This window comes from Ceratotherium simum, chromosome 4, assembly GCF_057802395.1.
Source record: "Ceratotherium simum simum isolate JZ-2026a chromosome 4, ASM5780239v1, whole genome shotgun sequence".
Taxonomy (NCBI): domain Eukaryota; kingdom Metazoa; phylum Chordata; class Mammalia; order Perissodactyla; family Rhinocerotidae; genus Ceratotherium; species Ceratotherium simum.
This window is the reverse complement of record NC_141903.1, coordinates 87567859-87584853: the sequence shown is the minus strand read 5'-3', so window position 1 is coordinate 87584853 and position 16995 is coordinate 87567859. Positions and strand designations below refer to the sequence as shown.

Genomic DNA, 16995 nt, shown 5'->3' with positions numbered 1-16995 from the left:
CAAACTCCCAGGGGAATGTGTGCCAGGTTCCATGAAAGAGGGCCTGTGAAAATTTAAAGAGAAGGTCAAAAGGAAAAGTTGTAATTCATCAAAGCATTGTAAAAAACTAAAATCATGAGAAGCTTCCGGTGGAAGGCCCATCTCCCAGCAGAACCCAATGCCTTGGCTAAGACCTCTGGAGAGTATGAGGTTTAAGCAGTCCATACTGGTGTTAATGGGAGGAACAATGTCCTCCCTCAGCTCCAGAGCCTAAACCATGTCAAGAGGCAGGCAGAACCATTAAAGTTCCTGAGATCACAAATGGAGGGAAACCAACTGGGGCAGCTACCCCACAGACAGGTCAGATGAAGGAAGTTATGCAGTGGGGATGGGTGAGAGCTCTGGTCCTCAACCCAGAGACTATGGATATAGTTATCCACACCCTGTCACTGTTTCTCCCTAGTCATCTGGGAGTTGGACATTGGCTTACAATGGAATACTTAATGAACCAACAAGATTATGCCACTTCTCTAAAAAAACCAACATAGAACTCTCTCCTTGGGCAATATAACAAAGCCTAATGTACAATGCGAGGACAAACAGTACAAACCCCAGATACGAGGCCTCTGTTTCTCATACTCATTCTTAAAATAACTTTCAGATTCACTTCACCTCTCCGCCTTCCCATTTTCTCATTCGTAAAATGGAGATAATACTTAGTTCCCAAAGGTGTGCTGTATATGAGAAAATGTCTGCTGAGCCTCCAGCATCTCAGTGCCTGACATATGCCAAGCACTCAGGAAACTGTAGCTGTCTCTCTCTCCTCCCATAAGGTAAGGAAAAGAGTAGCCATTCCAAATAAATCTGATTTCCTGATTTACTTTTTAAAACTCTCAGCATTAAAGTTAAGAGGGAGAACCTGAAAGTAACCTTTCTTTCCTTAAAGACCTAATAATCGGATCTGGAGTATTTCTTTTGGGAGATCAGAAAATGGGTTAGATTTCTATGATTATTTCCTCTCTTACAAGACTCCCCTGAAGACTTTTGCCTAATTTGCAATTTAAGAATTGTAAACTGTCCTTACTTTTAAGACTTTTATGAAATTGCATAGACATTGGGTAATATCAGGTATGATTATATAATTTATGGTTCATGAAAAAAACAAAATCAGTGTGCTGAAAATGTACCTAGATAAAAATAACAGTAGTTCTCTGTCTCTTCACACATAGTATCCAAATAGTCATAGGACTGTAATACTTATTTTACTATATTTATATAATTACTATATAACTATATATTATATATTACTATATTTATATATTTTACTGTTACTATATAACTTATATAGTATAGTATATATATGTATATTTTTACATATATTTTTAAAGATTTTATTTATTCAGTTTTTTCCCCCCAAAGCCCCAGTAGACAGTTGTATGTCATAGGTTCACATCCTTCCAGCTGCTGTACGTGGGACTCGGCCTCACGTTGGACGGAGAAGTGGTGCCTCGGGGCGCTCCCGGGATCCGAACCCGGGCCGCCAGCATCAGAGCGCGCACACTCAACCGCTAAGCCACGGAGCCGGCCCTACATATATTTTTAAATATATTATATATATTTACTATACAAATTATATTTTAATATAGTACTATTTTACTTGATTTTACTTATTTTTTATAGTATTTTAAATACGGTCATTGATAAACGCCTCCTTAATATTTAGGTGTACATGTACATGTATGTGTACATAATGTACATATATGGGCAATAATATCTTTCTGTTTTGCAAAATGAGGATAATTCCACCATAATGTTCTTACGCAGACCCTTGTAGGAAATAAAATGAGCTCTACACTTAGTTGTTGCATCTCATTGGCCCATACCATTTGAAATGCTTCCATGGTCTATGAGGTCATCATTTAGAATTTAGAATTTCAGTCCAGAAGATTTTATCATAGTGGCTGTACAATTCTGTTTATATTGACTACTAAAATGGTTGCTCTTAATCTCATATTTGGGCTTACTCTGACCAAAGATGTTACGTGGCAATCCCTTTTATAAGCTAAGATATCTTAACAGTAAACACTATTATTTCTTGAATATCCTCTTTGAGCAGAATGCTGTGCCAGGCTCTGTGAATAATAATATAAAGACGAAATTTCTCCCTGCCTTCAGAAGCTCACATCATGGATAGAGAGACAGATACATTCATTCACTCCAAATATTGAGAGCTACCATATTTGCTTGGCATGTACTAATAACTTTATACCCACAGGAGATGGTATATTATGAGTTCTATACCAAAGATACAGAATTGTTTTAGACACTATGGGAAAGGAAGGACAAATTTGGATTAGGGAAAGCCCGTAAGGATTTATTCAGGACATGCTATTTGAAATTGGCTATGAAGGATTGATTGGACTTTCACAAGTGGAAATTGAGTGGGAGAATTGGTAGAAGGGACTGTATGTGCATGTATAGTCATAGGTAAACTGACACTCAATATATACATTTATTTTTGTTATGGTTATTGTGTTCCTGTACTATACGATACTTTCATCCAATAAATCATAAAAGAATGCCACTACGATGTAATTAATTGAAGGATACTCAGACCATTCAGCCTCTTGAACAGAATAAGATCACATGAGAAAGGGTGATTACTTTAGAGATGGTTGGGTGAGGGATGGCTTAGGTGGTAAGCTTGGAAGGCAGTGAGCTGAATAATGGATGGTGGTGTCAATCTATCTCACAGTTCTATAGGTCAAAAGTCCAGGATGGGTCTGATTAGGCTAAAATCAAGGAGTCAGCAGGGCTGGGTTCCTTTTTGGAGATTCCAGAAGAGAATTGTTTCCTTGCTCATTTAGGTTGTTGGCAGAATTCAGTTCCTCATGGTTGTAGGACTGATGTCTCCACTTCCTTTCTGGCTATCAGCTGAGAGCTATTCCCAGCTTCTAGAGGCCATACATGCCTTGGTTCATGAACCCCTTCCTCCATCTTCAAAACCAGCATCTCTTCTGCCTTTCTCTTCTACTTCTCAAGGTCCTTAACTTTAATCACATCTGCAAAGTCCCTTTTGCCATGTAAAGTGACATATTCACAGGCTCCAGGGATTAGAGCATGGACACCTTTCGGGGATGATTATTTGGCCTACCACACAGTGCCTTCATCTCCTGTGATACCTCCTGGAAGTGTAGCCAGTGGCAGAATAGAGGGCTACCTACATATGCTCCTGTTGGGGTGTCATGGGTGTCAGTAGCAGCAGTCACAGCAGCAAATCTGGAGAATGGGTCCACTGCGAGAGATGATGGATTTCAGTTCTAACCCATCAGTGAACTTAGAGCCCAGCGAAACTTTTGAGGTAATACGTGTAAGCCTCTAACTTGACATTTTCTCTACATTTACCAGCTGTATGCTAGCCAGTATAGAAAACAAGGAATTCAGACTACAGCCCCTGCCCAATGGATTCACAAATTGAATTTGTCAGACTGAGGGAGAAGCAGCATGATAATGGTGTGAAGCCATTAAGGACAAAAACAGAGTTTAGGAGGAGTATGCCACTGCCACAGATTAACAGAATGTTAAGGCTGTCCAAAGGACCAGGGATATCATTTAGTCACGTTCTAGGCCTTTCAGGAAGTTTCTTGGGAACAGACCCTGCCCTTATATCTTGTTCACCGCTTTATCTCCAACATCTAAAACCTTGTTCACCACTTAGTAGGTGCTCCATAAATACTTTTTGACTGACTAGTGTGGAAACTCAGGTCAGAGAGATGAATCGATAGGATCAAGGTCACACAGCTGGTTTATGGCAGAGCTGGATCTAGAAACTAGTTTTGATTCTGCATTCTTCTATAAAATTTAGTTCCTCAAAAATGAAGTACTCCAACAAGTGAAGCGTCCCGTGTGCTGACTTTCTCTCTTCCTCGCACACAGCATTTCTTCTTCTTCTTATGTGAAATATTACTAAGCAAACCTATCAATTTAATGTCTGAAATGTGAGGCAAGGGACCAGAATTCTGTTCCTACTGCCTCTATGCATTTTCTTTGTAACTGAGGCAAATTATGTAACTTGTCCAAACTCAGTTTCTTCTTCTGCAGTGAGAGAGGCTAAAGTTCCTTCCAGTCCTGACGAACTGTGATTCTAAATTTCATGAAAGCTGATTAACAAGCTCATCCATGGACCATATGTCTGAATCTCCTTCTATCAGTGTTCTTGAAGTGTGGTCAGCATATCGCCTCTATCAGAATCACCTAGGGTCCTTTTAAATATGCTGATTTTGCAATTGTTAAAAAGAATGAATTAGATGCATAGTTGATTTGCAGGAATTTCCATTAGACCATGCTTCCCAACTGTTTTCACCTCTATAGTCATGGTACACATAAAAAGTGGTAATATTTATGTGGTGTACTGGGGGAAGAGACCTTAGACTGGCTTTTGGCCAATGTACATCTCACTGAGAAACTCTGCCACAAGTCTCACTGGGTGAGAAAGAAAGGTTGCAGAAAAACATGTATATGATCCCTTTTTTTCAAGACAATGCCAAAATTCTGTATGAGTATACGTATGTCTGCATGAATATATATTATGTTTGATCATATATGATTATATGAACGTTATATTACGTGCAGTTACACAATACCATAAGAATATTGAAAGGAACATAGTAGGTTGTTAATGTAGGGGAAGAGAGGAGGAAAAATAAAAAGAAAAATTTTTTAAAAAGGTGGAAACATCCGTATGTATGCTATGAATCTATTCGTGCATTTATGTAAAAGAATGTATTTGTATATGAAGACATTTAAAAAATAAAATAAAAAATGCAGATCCAGGGCCTCTACCTTAGATCCCTTAAGGCCAAATCTCAGGGATAGGAGGTGTGGAGAGGTGGGGGTCTGCATCATCAACAAGTATTCCAAGTGATTCTGTAACAATGAAGTCTGCGAATCTTTGCATTAGGTGCTCATATGATTAGCTGCTCATATGATTAGCTGTAAACTGGAAATAGTTGGAAATTTCCGCCCTGCAATGCAGGCTCAGCTGATCCTCACTGTCTTGGAACATAGTAGATGCATAAGAAATAGTTGCCGATTATTTGAGTCATTTGGAGGACAGGTGGAGGGAGTGAGGGCCAAAGTGGTGAGGGACGCAGGTCAGCTGGGCAAGGTCGAGCTCAGGAGAGAGGAAGAAAAGCACATATGAAGAAAGGGCTGGGCCCCCTTGGCATTTCAAACACTCCACAATATTTGTTATGCACTAAATACATGCAGGACACTTCTCTATATCGTATTCACCTAATTCTTAAATAACCCTTTACAGAGTGAGAGAGGTGAAGTGTATCAGAATTGGGATTTGAACCCCAGACGTTTTGAGCACTAAGCTGCAAATCAGACTCCAGGCAGCTGCTGACGGCAGGATGGTGAGCACAGGATTGTTGGCTCTTTTTCATATCTAGAACTTTGCAGCTCTGCCATGATCATCCCTATCTGTTGTCACTTATTAGTTGATACTCCTAGTCGGCTGCCTAGAAGCAGCTCCTTTGTCACCTGAATCCTGCCATAGAGAGATTATAACAAGTGTTTTTTCTTCTCTAGCTAGTGTTTTCACAATGGGGAGAAAGTCTCATTTTCCAGGTGACCTTGCATAGTGAAAGCCCCCAAAAAGTCGAGAAGACTAACTCTAGTTCCTTCCAATTCTCAGGCATCCACCAAGTGAAAATAATTCTGCCTCTTTGCAGCTTCATCTTCTCAGTGCTTTTCTGTTACAGCAGAAGGAACATCCAAGTGGGGAAAGAGATGCCCTCTCAGCTTCAGAGGTGGGGCGACGAACGGTACAGATAAATTCTTTACACATACCCATTTTTCAGTCTCATCTCTGGTGTTGGGGAGTGAATAGGAAAAATCGGAGGTGTGTGTTTTGTGTCTAAATGCCTGAAAATAAACAATAACAGCGTCTTTTCGTCATCCACCAAGATTAACTCGAGGGCCTTGATCTCTGGACTTGTGCCACCCCCTGATCATTTCCGGAGAAGTAGCCATTTTGCAGATTCAAGAAGATGGGAGCTGGGGCCGGCCCCCGGTACCGAATCCTATCTGTTTCCAAATCTCCGCGGAGCCAGTCCGGATCGGTAGCGCCGAGGCTGGTCTCCGTGATTTGACAGCAACCCAGAGTCGGAGGGACCAGAAGACGGGAGGCAGGGCTTCCCCGGTGGGGTCAGGGGTTGGACAAAATTCATGAGCGAGGGCAGGGGCCCGGGGAGGTCGTCTTTGGAGACCGGTGCGAAGCTTCTCCATCCCGCGCGCCTCTCGCCCGAGGCCGGAACGTGGTGGGGCGGCCTCTCCCTCGCCAGGTGTGCAGCCTGCCTTCCAGGCGGCTCTCCCGGCCTGGGGAGGAGGGTCAGTTGCGCCCTTCTTGCCCACAGAGTACCACCTCTGCCGCAATCCCGCTCGGTCGCAGGGGCCGACTTTAAATTGGTGACAGTACAGTCACGCCCAGCCTGACGCACGTCCCATCAGGATGCGGAGTCTCAGCCGGGCCTGGGCGGAAGGACTGGCGCCCTCCGCCCCCGGCCCTCCGCGGTCGTCGCCAAAGCCCGGAGCTCCGGATCCCGGCCCGGAGGAACGGGATGGCGAACGGGAGCGGTGCCGGCGGCCGGGAGCCCGGCGCACCGGGCATGCTCAGTGGCGCGGCCGGCTGGGTGGCCCCGCGCGCTGCACCCGGATCTGCTCGGCGGCGGCGGCGGCGACGTGAGCGCGCAGGGGGGCGGGGGCCTCGCCTCGTCTCTCTCCCTGCGCCTGGGTCGGGTGGGTGACGCGGAGCGCCGGGGAGATGTCGGACTTCGACAGTAACCCGTTTGCGGACCCGGATCTCAACAACCCCTTCAAGGTGAGCGTGGTCCCGGCATCTCCCGCCGCCGCGCCGCGTCGTCGTTTGTGAAAACAGACAAGTTCCTTCGCGCCCGGCCCTCGGCTGCCCTCAGCCGCCTGGCCAGGGGCGCGGGGCCGTCGCAGCCCGCTTGGGGGTCGCGCCCCGGCCCCCGCGTCCCTGGTTTGGGGTCGGAGTGGCCCCTGCTCGGCTCCCTGTCCGGCCGCCGCCCCCCACGTCCCCGGCAGGGGAGGGTCGTGCGCTCGCCGGGGGTGGGCCCGCGCCGGCGGTTCCTGCCTGGCTCCCGGCTCCCGGGAGCGTGGAGGGGGAGAGGCAGGGGCAGGTGGAGTTGTCACCTGCCCGGCGAGTGTGGCCGGGCGGGCGGGCGGGGCCGAGAGCCGGGGGCAGGGGGGGCTCGTCCTCGGTGGGGTTGTCATGGGGACCCGCGGCGGCGGAGAGCTGCGGGGGGTGATGGAGGAGTGAGGGGACAGAGTAAATTGCAATTAGAGGGAAAAAAAGGTTTTTATGTTTTAAACTTGTGTTGCGCCCAGATACCCCCCGCGGCGCTGCCATTCCCCTCCCCACCATTAGGCTGGGGGTGAGGGTACTGCTTTCAAAGCCTAAGTTAAAAATAAACAGACGCACCTGGAAAACAATAGTGCACGTGCACGACCATCTTCCTACCTGGCTGCTCTTCGGGAGGCAAAGGACGGGATGTTTTCCAAGCTCCTAGTGCGTCACCGGTTCTCTGGGCTGTACGAGGATACCATTTCCCACAGGAGCTGCTTTCCTTCTTGGAGCCGACCTTATCAGCCCCAGCTTCGGGAGGGCTTGGCACAGCAATGGCAAAGGCAGACGGCTAAGATGTTCATTATCTGAGCTTAAATTAATGCAACATCTAAATAAATATCTCTTAGTAGTAGTCCAGGTTTCTTAATGAGCAGCAACTGCTTAGCACGTGTGATTTGTTTTCAACTGTTGAAGTTAGTTGTTTTTAATTTCCCCTGGAAATGTGCAGTAGTAACTATAATTTGTAGTCACACAAAATAAAATAGTAACTTTAATTTGTAGCCACTTCTGTAAATGCCACTTCTGGCTTAGCGAGTTTACCTTTCTTCTTTTTACTCCTGGTTTTATCCTTTATTAAGAATCCTGGAAGTAGACAAATCTGTGTTCTGATTGTTAACCTGGTGACTTCATGGAGGATTATCTTAATGAAATGATCCTGGTTATTATTGACAACTTGACTCACTCTGTGGAAGTGCAGAATAGACTCAGTCACTATTCCTTTGCCTCTAATGTCACTTAAGAAAATTCTATACAACTGGCTTGAAACTTTCAGGTTTTTACCAATGATATGGTTGCACTTTAAGGAGAGTTTTTTTCCTCCTAGTTTAACATTTAGTATTCTGTCATTCCATGTTGTGGAAAATCAGATTATTCTTAAATCATAGATATTCGAAAGAGACATTTCATAACTTGCCAAATGGGTGTTATTTTAAAATATTTTGAAGGTATAACATTGAGAACTGTTAGCTTTACCTGATTCAGATAATTCATTGATGCTGTTTGTTCAACGTCTGACAGTTTGTCCATTTTCTATTTGGTGATTCCATTTCATGGCTCATTTTGTATCTCTGGTTCTCTTGTTAGGCAAGACATTGTCTTCGTAGCCCAGACTGCTCTTTTGTGACATCTAATGTTGCCTTGACACTCTGCTCTTCTGCCATACGTAAGGTTGCTGTAGTAATTTTAAACCCCAAAGTAGTTGTAAATACGCATTCATTGTGGCATAAAATTATAAACCTTTTTATTCTTTATAAGTGGATGCACCAGGATAATGATTATTCAAGTTCATAAAGTGCTTCAAGAGACGGATAATTTACACCTAAAGACGTGGTTGTACATGTTCCTGTTTATGGTCTTGCCCTGTTTTTGGTGACTGTCACAGCACTGTGTGTCTGACCTTTTTTCTTTCTGTTTGTATCCAGCTGCCCTTCCTCTTCTCAAAGTAAAGCTTTACATCTATAGCATGTTCTTTCTTCTTTCTAATTTGGGCTTCCTGCTATGGAAATGTGATTATTGAAATAGTATTTCTGGTCCTCTCTACTTAAATATAAAAAGTTCTTATATTCATCTTTGTCTTACCTTATGATCATTTTTCTTTTCACGTCTTTTATTTTCAATATTTGAAGCATTTCAATATTAGAAAATAAAGTTCATATTTTCAAAATATGATATTTCACATTTGGCAACCATCCTGATTTCTTCTTGATTAAAAACTGTTTGCTTTCCATTGCTTTTTCAGTTTTTTTTAACATTTTTTTCCCTTCACTTTAATGTTAGGAATGCTTTTGCCGGCATCTTCATTTGAGCTATGTTATGAAAATAATTTCTGAGGATAATCTCCTTAGATAATGTAGCTACAATGGTTTGCTTGATTTTATTAGCTGTTGTAAAATTATTTGCTGGATTCAATGCATTCATTTTTCAAGTGCCTGCTTTATTGTGGTGGTTGTGATATGCTCAGTGAATGAGTTTATGGAATTTGAGTAGTTTTCATTGTGCATCAAGAAACTTGGCATAACTGGAAGTGTGTAGTAATCTGAAAGAAAATACTTGATTAATTATATGGAGTTTTTGAGAATCCACTCTTGAGTTGTTATGGTGCGGTTTTAAAGCTGGAGAGGAAAAATATTTTTCTCATAGTCAACATGTATTTATTGAGTAATTGCTGTATGTCCTTTGTTCTTTTGGTCAGTTATTCATCATTCAACAGGTATTGAAGAAATATCTCTATCCTTAAGGATTTAGTCTAACATAAACATACTTGGAAAGTGAAATAAAAGGAGAGCTCAGTAACCAGCAGAGATCAGTAATAAAGGCTGTGTAAGTCAGTGTCAGAGTGAGTGCCAGAATGAGTGCGGTTTGTTCAAAGGAGGGAAAAGTCAGTAAGTGGTAAGAAAATCTTCATGCCTTTTGATATGCTCTAGCATATTGATATGCTAATTGAATTGGAGAATTCATCTTGGAAATAACATTTAATGTAATTTTTAAAATAGAATCAAAATTTCAAAGCTGTGAAAGGAAAAGTTTTGAATGTATTTAGTCAGTCTCCTTCTATGAATGAAAAAAAGCCCAGAGATATGATATTTCACATTTGGCAACCATCCTAATTTCTTCTTGATTAAAAACTATTTGATTTCTTTTGCTAACTTACTCATTGTCTTACATCCAGGTGTAGGTAGTGCAGGATTGGCGTTAGAATTTAGATCTCCGGATTCCTAGTCCATTACTGATGGCACGATATATGTGCCTTGGTTGCTTTTCTGACTCCGAAATTCTTGTCTTGTATTTGGAGCTTGTACTTGAGGAGACAGCAGAGGGTAGTATTAAAAACAAAACAAAACAAAACAAAAAAACCCTGCATTTGATCCTGGCTTTGTCACTAAGCAGCTGTGAGACCTGGAAAGTTACTTAGCCTCTCTCCATCTCAGTTTACTAGTCTGTAAAACAGGATAATAGTACCTTCTATTATCCTATTATCTATTATCTAAAAACCTATTATCTAAAAACCATAGGATTTTTTTTTTTTTTTTTTTTTTTTGGTGAGGAAGATTAGCCCTGAGCTAACATCCATGCCAGTCCTCTTTTTGCTGAGGAAGCCTGGCCCTGGGCTAACATCTGTGCCTGTCTTCCTCCACTTTCTATGGGAGGCTGCCTAAGGCACAAGCGGTGCCTTGGTGTGCACCCGGCATCGAACCCTGGCACCCAGCAGGGGAGGGCATGCACTTAACCACTATGCCAGAGGGCTGGCCCCTCTGTAGGATTGTTAATAGGATTAGTTGAGCCTACATTTAGTATGCAATAAGTGCTCAATGCGTGGTGGCTTTAATTAGATAATAGTAGGTAGTATTAATAGTAAATCAAGGAAGTACATTTAATTATAGTTAACCACATTATTCCTAGTTTATTAATTTGGTGAAGTTCATGTTCCTTTTGAATCTTCTAGAGTGTTAGTAGTAGCTGTTTGGCAGGTCATAGTTGAGGAATCAAGGCCAAGAATAAAGTGGTTTGCCCTAGGACACCCTGCTAGACTAGACCCCGGTTGTCTGAATCCTAGTGCTTTTTCTCCTCCCTAGTGAAAGAACTCTGTATTAAGGTTGAGCACAACCTCCATTTTGTTTTGGCCTCAAAAATGAATTCTACTCTATTTAAATAATCTCTTAAAAATGGCCTATGATTCAGCATTCTTATGTTATCTTTTAACTTACAATAATTTCGGTGGTATCCTATAAGTTTCCTTAAAGTTGAAAATTGAAAACGTTGTCATTAAAAAGTGACCCATATTTCAAGGGTGTTATCCATTTTGATTTTATTTACAACAAGCTGATGTCAATCCTCCCTTATTCGTTTAAAATTTAAGGCTGGAGATGGGATAGCACCAGGAAAGGATTTTGAGGATTTCTTCTGTGATAGTCTAACTATGCAAACGTTGTCTTTCAACATTAGTCTGGAATGTAGTGATAATAGTTATGGTCTATGGCATTTTACATTCATGTCAACTGCATGAGTTCCCACTCTCTTTTCCTTAGGTTGATATTTTTTGTTTTTGTTTTTGGGTGAGGAAGATTAGCCCTGAGCTAACATCTGATGCCAATCCTCCTCTTTCTGCCAAGGAAGATTGGCCCTGGGCTAACGTCTGTGCCCATCTTTCTCTACTTTATATGGGACGCCGCCATAGCATGGCTTGACAAGCAGTGCATCGGTCCGTGCCTGGGATCCGAACCTGCAAGCCCTGGGCTGCCGAAGCAGAGCGCGCGCACTTAACCGCTATGCCACCCGGCTGGCCCTAGGTTGATATTTTTAAAAAGCGTGTATTGAGTTGCTGATTATATTTCATCAAATTAAGATGCTTCATTATTTCATTTACCACTCTCGGTTATCTATTGCTGTGTAACAAATAATCCCAAAATGTAGTGGCTTAAAACAGTTTTGTTATTTGAGCTAGACTTGGCGGGCAGTTTGAATGTTGATGCCTGGAGTCACTCCTGTGGCTTCAGTCATCTGCCAGTTTCTCTAGGGCAGGATGGTTTAAGATGTCCTCACTCAAGTATCTGGCAGTTACCTGGGGCTGTCAGTGGGGGCAGCAATTGGTTATCTTTCGTGTGGCCTTTCTACTACGAATAGCCTGGGCGTTTTACATAGTGGCAGCTGTGTTCCAAGAGGGCAAGAGTTGAAGCTGCAAGGCTTCTTGAGTCAAGGCTTCACTTCTTTTACATTCTGTTAGTCAGAGCAAGCCACAAAGCCAGCCTAGATTCAAAACAGGAGTGGGGAGGATTAGGCTCCACTTCTTGATGGGAGGAGCTGTGTCCCTCTTGATGCAGATATACCTGAAAAGATACACCCAGCCTCAGGTGGTGAGACAGGTACAGATAACCTCAGGAGACACTTCCATTCGGATAGGGAAGGAGTGGGAGGCATGTAGCCACTGCTGGTCTGTAGTCTGGAATCCAGCCAGGCTCATGTTGTCAGCGTCCCCTACTTTGGGGGGCAATGAGTGTTCCTTGATTAGAAGCCAGTTCTGCTACCTGGAAGTCTTTCCCTAATCTATTATTTTCTTCTGCTTTTGGCTCCACCCTCTGAGAAGTCTTTTTTTTTCATGTAAGAAATGACCCCTGTTGGCAGCTGAGGAGCATTTTCAGTCTGCTTCCTACCCATTGAAAGTTGGGTAGGAAGTCTCTTTTCATTTTGAAATTTCTCTGTTCCTTTTAGTCCAGGCTGGTACAACTCCCTTAACAATTTCTTGTTAGTCTTATCAGGGTTCATATTATCCCTTAAAACACATCCGTAATTCTTTTTGAGACAGTCTTCTTTACTTAGGGTGGAGTGTGAGGGTGCTATGGATCAACACTCTTAAGATACTTAGAAAACCTTTTGGCTAAGTTGAGCATCTCCTGTGGCCAGTGAAAGCTCTTAGGCACGTACAAGGGGAGCCTGCTAGTGTGGGTGGGCTACCTCTCACAAATGCTACATGACAAAAGTTGTATTTGAACACAGTTTTATTTTGGTTCCATGGCTTTAACAATAATCATAATTGAGATGATGGTGATTGTGAAAAATTTTGAAAGTAAACTGTTCGTTTGCTGATATTATCAAAAAACAATTTTTTTTGGAGTACAGTTAATATTTAGTAGTGCTGAGTACTGATCCAGGAAATTTATTGGATATTTTCTTAATATGAATCACCAATGCGATATAGTTCCTGAAAAATATATATTGGAGTAATGAAGTTAGTGAGCAGTTACTAAAAATGAATCTACCATATTCTGTTCTTGTCTATTCCACAGGTATTGTCTTCAATTCCAAGTGCATATTTAAAAAGTGGTTTGAACAAAGTAGAACGTGCCCAAAGAAGTCAGAATGGTCCTGGGTCTGGAATCAAGTCCTGAGAAGAATAATTTAAGTTTAAATTACTCAGTGGTCTAGTAGTCTACAGAAGGCTAAAGGGAAATATCAGATATTCAGATACTTGAAGGATTCTTAGTTGGTTGAGTGAATAAACCTGTTCTTCAGGGAAAAAAAAACTGAGGCTAATTGGCAGAGTTTACATGAAGGTAGGTTTTTGTCCTAACATAAAGATTTAAAAAAATCTATTAGAATAGCGAGACTTGGGTCGGCCCTGTGGCTTGGTGGTTAAGTGCGCGCGCTGCAATGCTGGTGGCCCGGGTTCGGATCCCGGGTGCGCATCGAGGCACCACTTCTCCGTCCATCCTGAGGCCGAGTCCCACATACAGCAACTAGAAGGATGTGCAGCTATGACATACAACTATCTACTGGGGCTTTGGGGGGAAAAAATAAGATAAATAAAAAAAAAAAAAAAAAAAAAAAGAATAGCGAGACAATGCTTTTTTGGTATGGAGTTCCCCAACACTTGAAGAAATGCAAGCAGAATTTGGATGACCTGTCAGAGTGCTAAGGTAGAGATTTTTGTGTCTCAAATTTTTTTTGACTGTGCAACTCTGTCATTGTTACATTTTTGTACCTGTATGGATCATTTTGTGAATACATAAATGCTCTTGTTTTAATCTGGAATATTAGGATTGAGTCTGATCATCTCAGCTGGAGAGAAGGCTTTATGTTCTAGGGGCGTGCTATGCTCTGAGCCTCATCTTCCGCTGAGGGAGCAGCCTAAGTGGTTCCTTACACGTAGGTGATCATGTCCTCTGTTGTGTGACCCTGGCCACCCTGGCCTCAGCGGACTGATCTTACCAAAGGTGCTTGGCCCAAGGGAAGCCAGCCCCTTGGGCTGGTCAGGAGCAGATAAGATCGCTTGGTTCAAAAATTGTGCTCCCACAGGAACAAGGATAGTTAACTGCACTGTCTTTCTCAAGACCTTGAACTGAAAGCACAGAGAAAAAGTCAGGTAGTTGTAGTGGGAATAACCATGGAAAGACGTGAGGAAAGAGCCAAATTATCTTCATCACGAAACACTGGAGTAGAAATCGTCTGACCAGAGCTTCTGAGGGTCATTTTCTAGAATTACTGTCCGTTATTAGAGCTGCCCTTGAACTACAAGAGATGTTGCCATGTCTTGAAGAATTCCAGTCTCTGTGAAACCCAGCATCCTTCTTTCTGCATATGTCTGTAAATTACCCTCCTTTCTCCCAGCATCTGAGGTGACCTGAGTCTGTTTCTTTCCACCAGAATTGCCAAAAGGTAAATGTGAAGTAACATTTTCTTGCCAAAAGCATGATAGAATTAAACCTGTATTTAGACTTAATACAGATCCAAATGACAGAATATAAGTCTATATGATAGAGTTAAACCTCTGTTTAGTTTTTGATCGTAGAATAGAGTAATGCAGATCCAAACACTATGAGATGTTTGTAAATCACAAGAGGGAGATTTCCTGACTTTCAGCAGGTGTGGGAAATAAAGGCTAATGTGGAGTTTGGTTGAATTTGACTTTGTATCAAGTCCCCGCACCACTTTCATTCTGTTTCATTTGTTCCTACTGAGGCAGCCTGTACTGTCCTAAAGCTTCTGACTTCTCACGGTGGACCAGTGTTGGAGCCCCTGTTTCTCTTCCCTGTGCAAGAACTGCCACAAGAATTGTAGACCTGTACACAGAGAGCAATCCAATAATTTCCTTCTCCCTGGCATTTGGCTTTGGGTGCTTTTAAGAATTAGTAATGCTAATTCATCAGTCGATGGACATTTAGGTTGTTTCCGCCTTTTGACTATTATGAATAATGCTGCTATAGACATTCATGTACAAGTTTTTGTTTGAACTCCTATTTTAAATTGTCTTGGGTATATAGCTAGGAGTGAAATTGCTGGGTCGTGTGGTAACTGTTGAATCATTTGAGGAACTGCTAGACTGTTTTCCAAAGTGGCTGCACCATTTTATATTCCTGCCAGCAGGGTTCCACTTTCTCTACGTCCTCCTCAACACTTGTTATTATCTGTTTTTGATTCCAGCCATCCTACTGTATGTGAAGTATTTCATTGTGGTTTTGATTTGCACTCCCCTGATGGCTATATGATGTTGAGCATATTTTTACATGCTTATTGGCCATTTGTATATATCATCTTGGGGAAATGTCTGTTGAGATCTTTTGTCTGTTTTTAAATTAGGTTGTCTTTTTTATTATTGAGTTGTAAGAGATTTTTATATTTTCTGGATACAAGTTCTTTATCCAGGTATATGATTTACAATTATTTTCTCTCATTTTGTCAATTGTCTTTTTACTTTCTGTTAATGTCCTTTGAAGCACAATTTAGATTAAGTCCAAATTATTTATATTTTATGGCTTGTGTTTTGATATTGTATCTAAGAATCCTTTGCCAAATGTGAGGTAATGAAGATTTACTCCTGTGTTTTCTTCTAGGAGTTTTAGCTCTTACCTTTAGGTTTGTGATTCGTTTTGTGTTAATTTTTCTATATGATGTGAAGTGAGGTCGAACTTTATTCTTATGTGTGTGGATGTCCAGTTGTTCCAACACCATTTGTTGAACAGACTGTTCTTTCTCTATTGAATGATCTTGGCACCCTCGTCAAAAATCTCTGTATTCTTTATTAATATATGTTCTTGCAAAATAAATGAAATATTTTATCTAAAAAAGCCCTTTATATTTTATGCAAATGGCTCCCAAATATCTGATGATTGTCCCTAGAGTATGTACATTAGCTTGTCTAGCTTTCAGAATTTCCAGAGCTTGTGTTGCAACTGTTTCTAAATCGCTGCTTGCTTCAGTATGTTTTTTTAAAAATACTGTAATAATAGGTTTTATACATGTTTTTAGAGTGTAATTATGAACACATTATCAATATTACCAACTGGTTACTTTTCCTTTTCCTTAAAAGAAACACTTCCATTTATTTTACAGAATACAAAGAATCACTGAATATGTTCTTGCATGTGAGCAAGAATACTGGAACCTCTGAAACCTCTTAAAGCAACCTCTTAAACCTCTTAAACGGAATAAGTGTATGTTACAGCGTTGTGCATTTTGAGTATTGGTGAGATCAAACTAGGAGGAAGGGATTTGTGATAGTTACTGATAATTTTAATTGATAATAGAAGAAAAAATAAACCAACTATTAACAGTTTTTGCTTGTCAAACACAGTCAAACCAATGCATGTTGTAGAAACGTTATACACACAACAAATACTGGAAGTTTCCGCTTTCTCGAAGAGACATAAGCGGTAGCAGAGTTGTATACATGCCGTTGGCGGCCATTTTCCCTGTAGGAATCCTCTAAAGGTGGTTAGAATCCGCATATGGTGATTTGGAATATATGTGGAAAGTGGTGAGAATGACAGTGGTAGGTGATAGGAAAAGAGCCTCAGGAATATCAGCAGGTCATGGCCAGGGGCTGGTATCCTAGTGTAATTATGCCGCCGCTTAGCAGTTTTCCTGGATCTGTTGATGCTTGTTTTAGATTGATTTAGTCAGTCTTATGGTTTTATTTATGGCCTAGCATGCCTAATTTTTGGCATCTCAAATAGTCATAAATTTTAGTGAATTGCTTACTAGTAAGTGGCATATTGTAGAACTGCAAATTAATGTGTTCCCTAAGCTTAAAAGAAGTGTATTACATGCTTTTGCTATTTGATTAAAAATTTTTTAATGGTAATGTTTAT

General features: G+C 41.6%; 1 protein-coding gene across 2 annotated transcripts in view; it reads left to right on the top strand.

The window, feature by feature from the left end:
- Window positions 1–6716: 6716 nt before the first annotated feature.
- SCAMP1 (secretory carrier membrane protein 1) overlaps window positions 6717–16995 on the top strand; it is a 99796-nt gene continuing 89517 nt past the window's right edge. For both annotated transcript variants that reach the window (XM_087430136.1, XM_004420429.3), the window contains exon 1: window positions 6717–6865. In XM_087430136.1, the coding sequence (XP_087286262.1) occupies window positions 6809–6865 (57 nt within the window). In that variant the 5' untranslated portion in view covers window positions 6717–6808. The remainder of the gene's footprint in view (window positions 6866–16995) is intronic.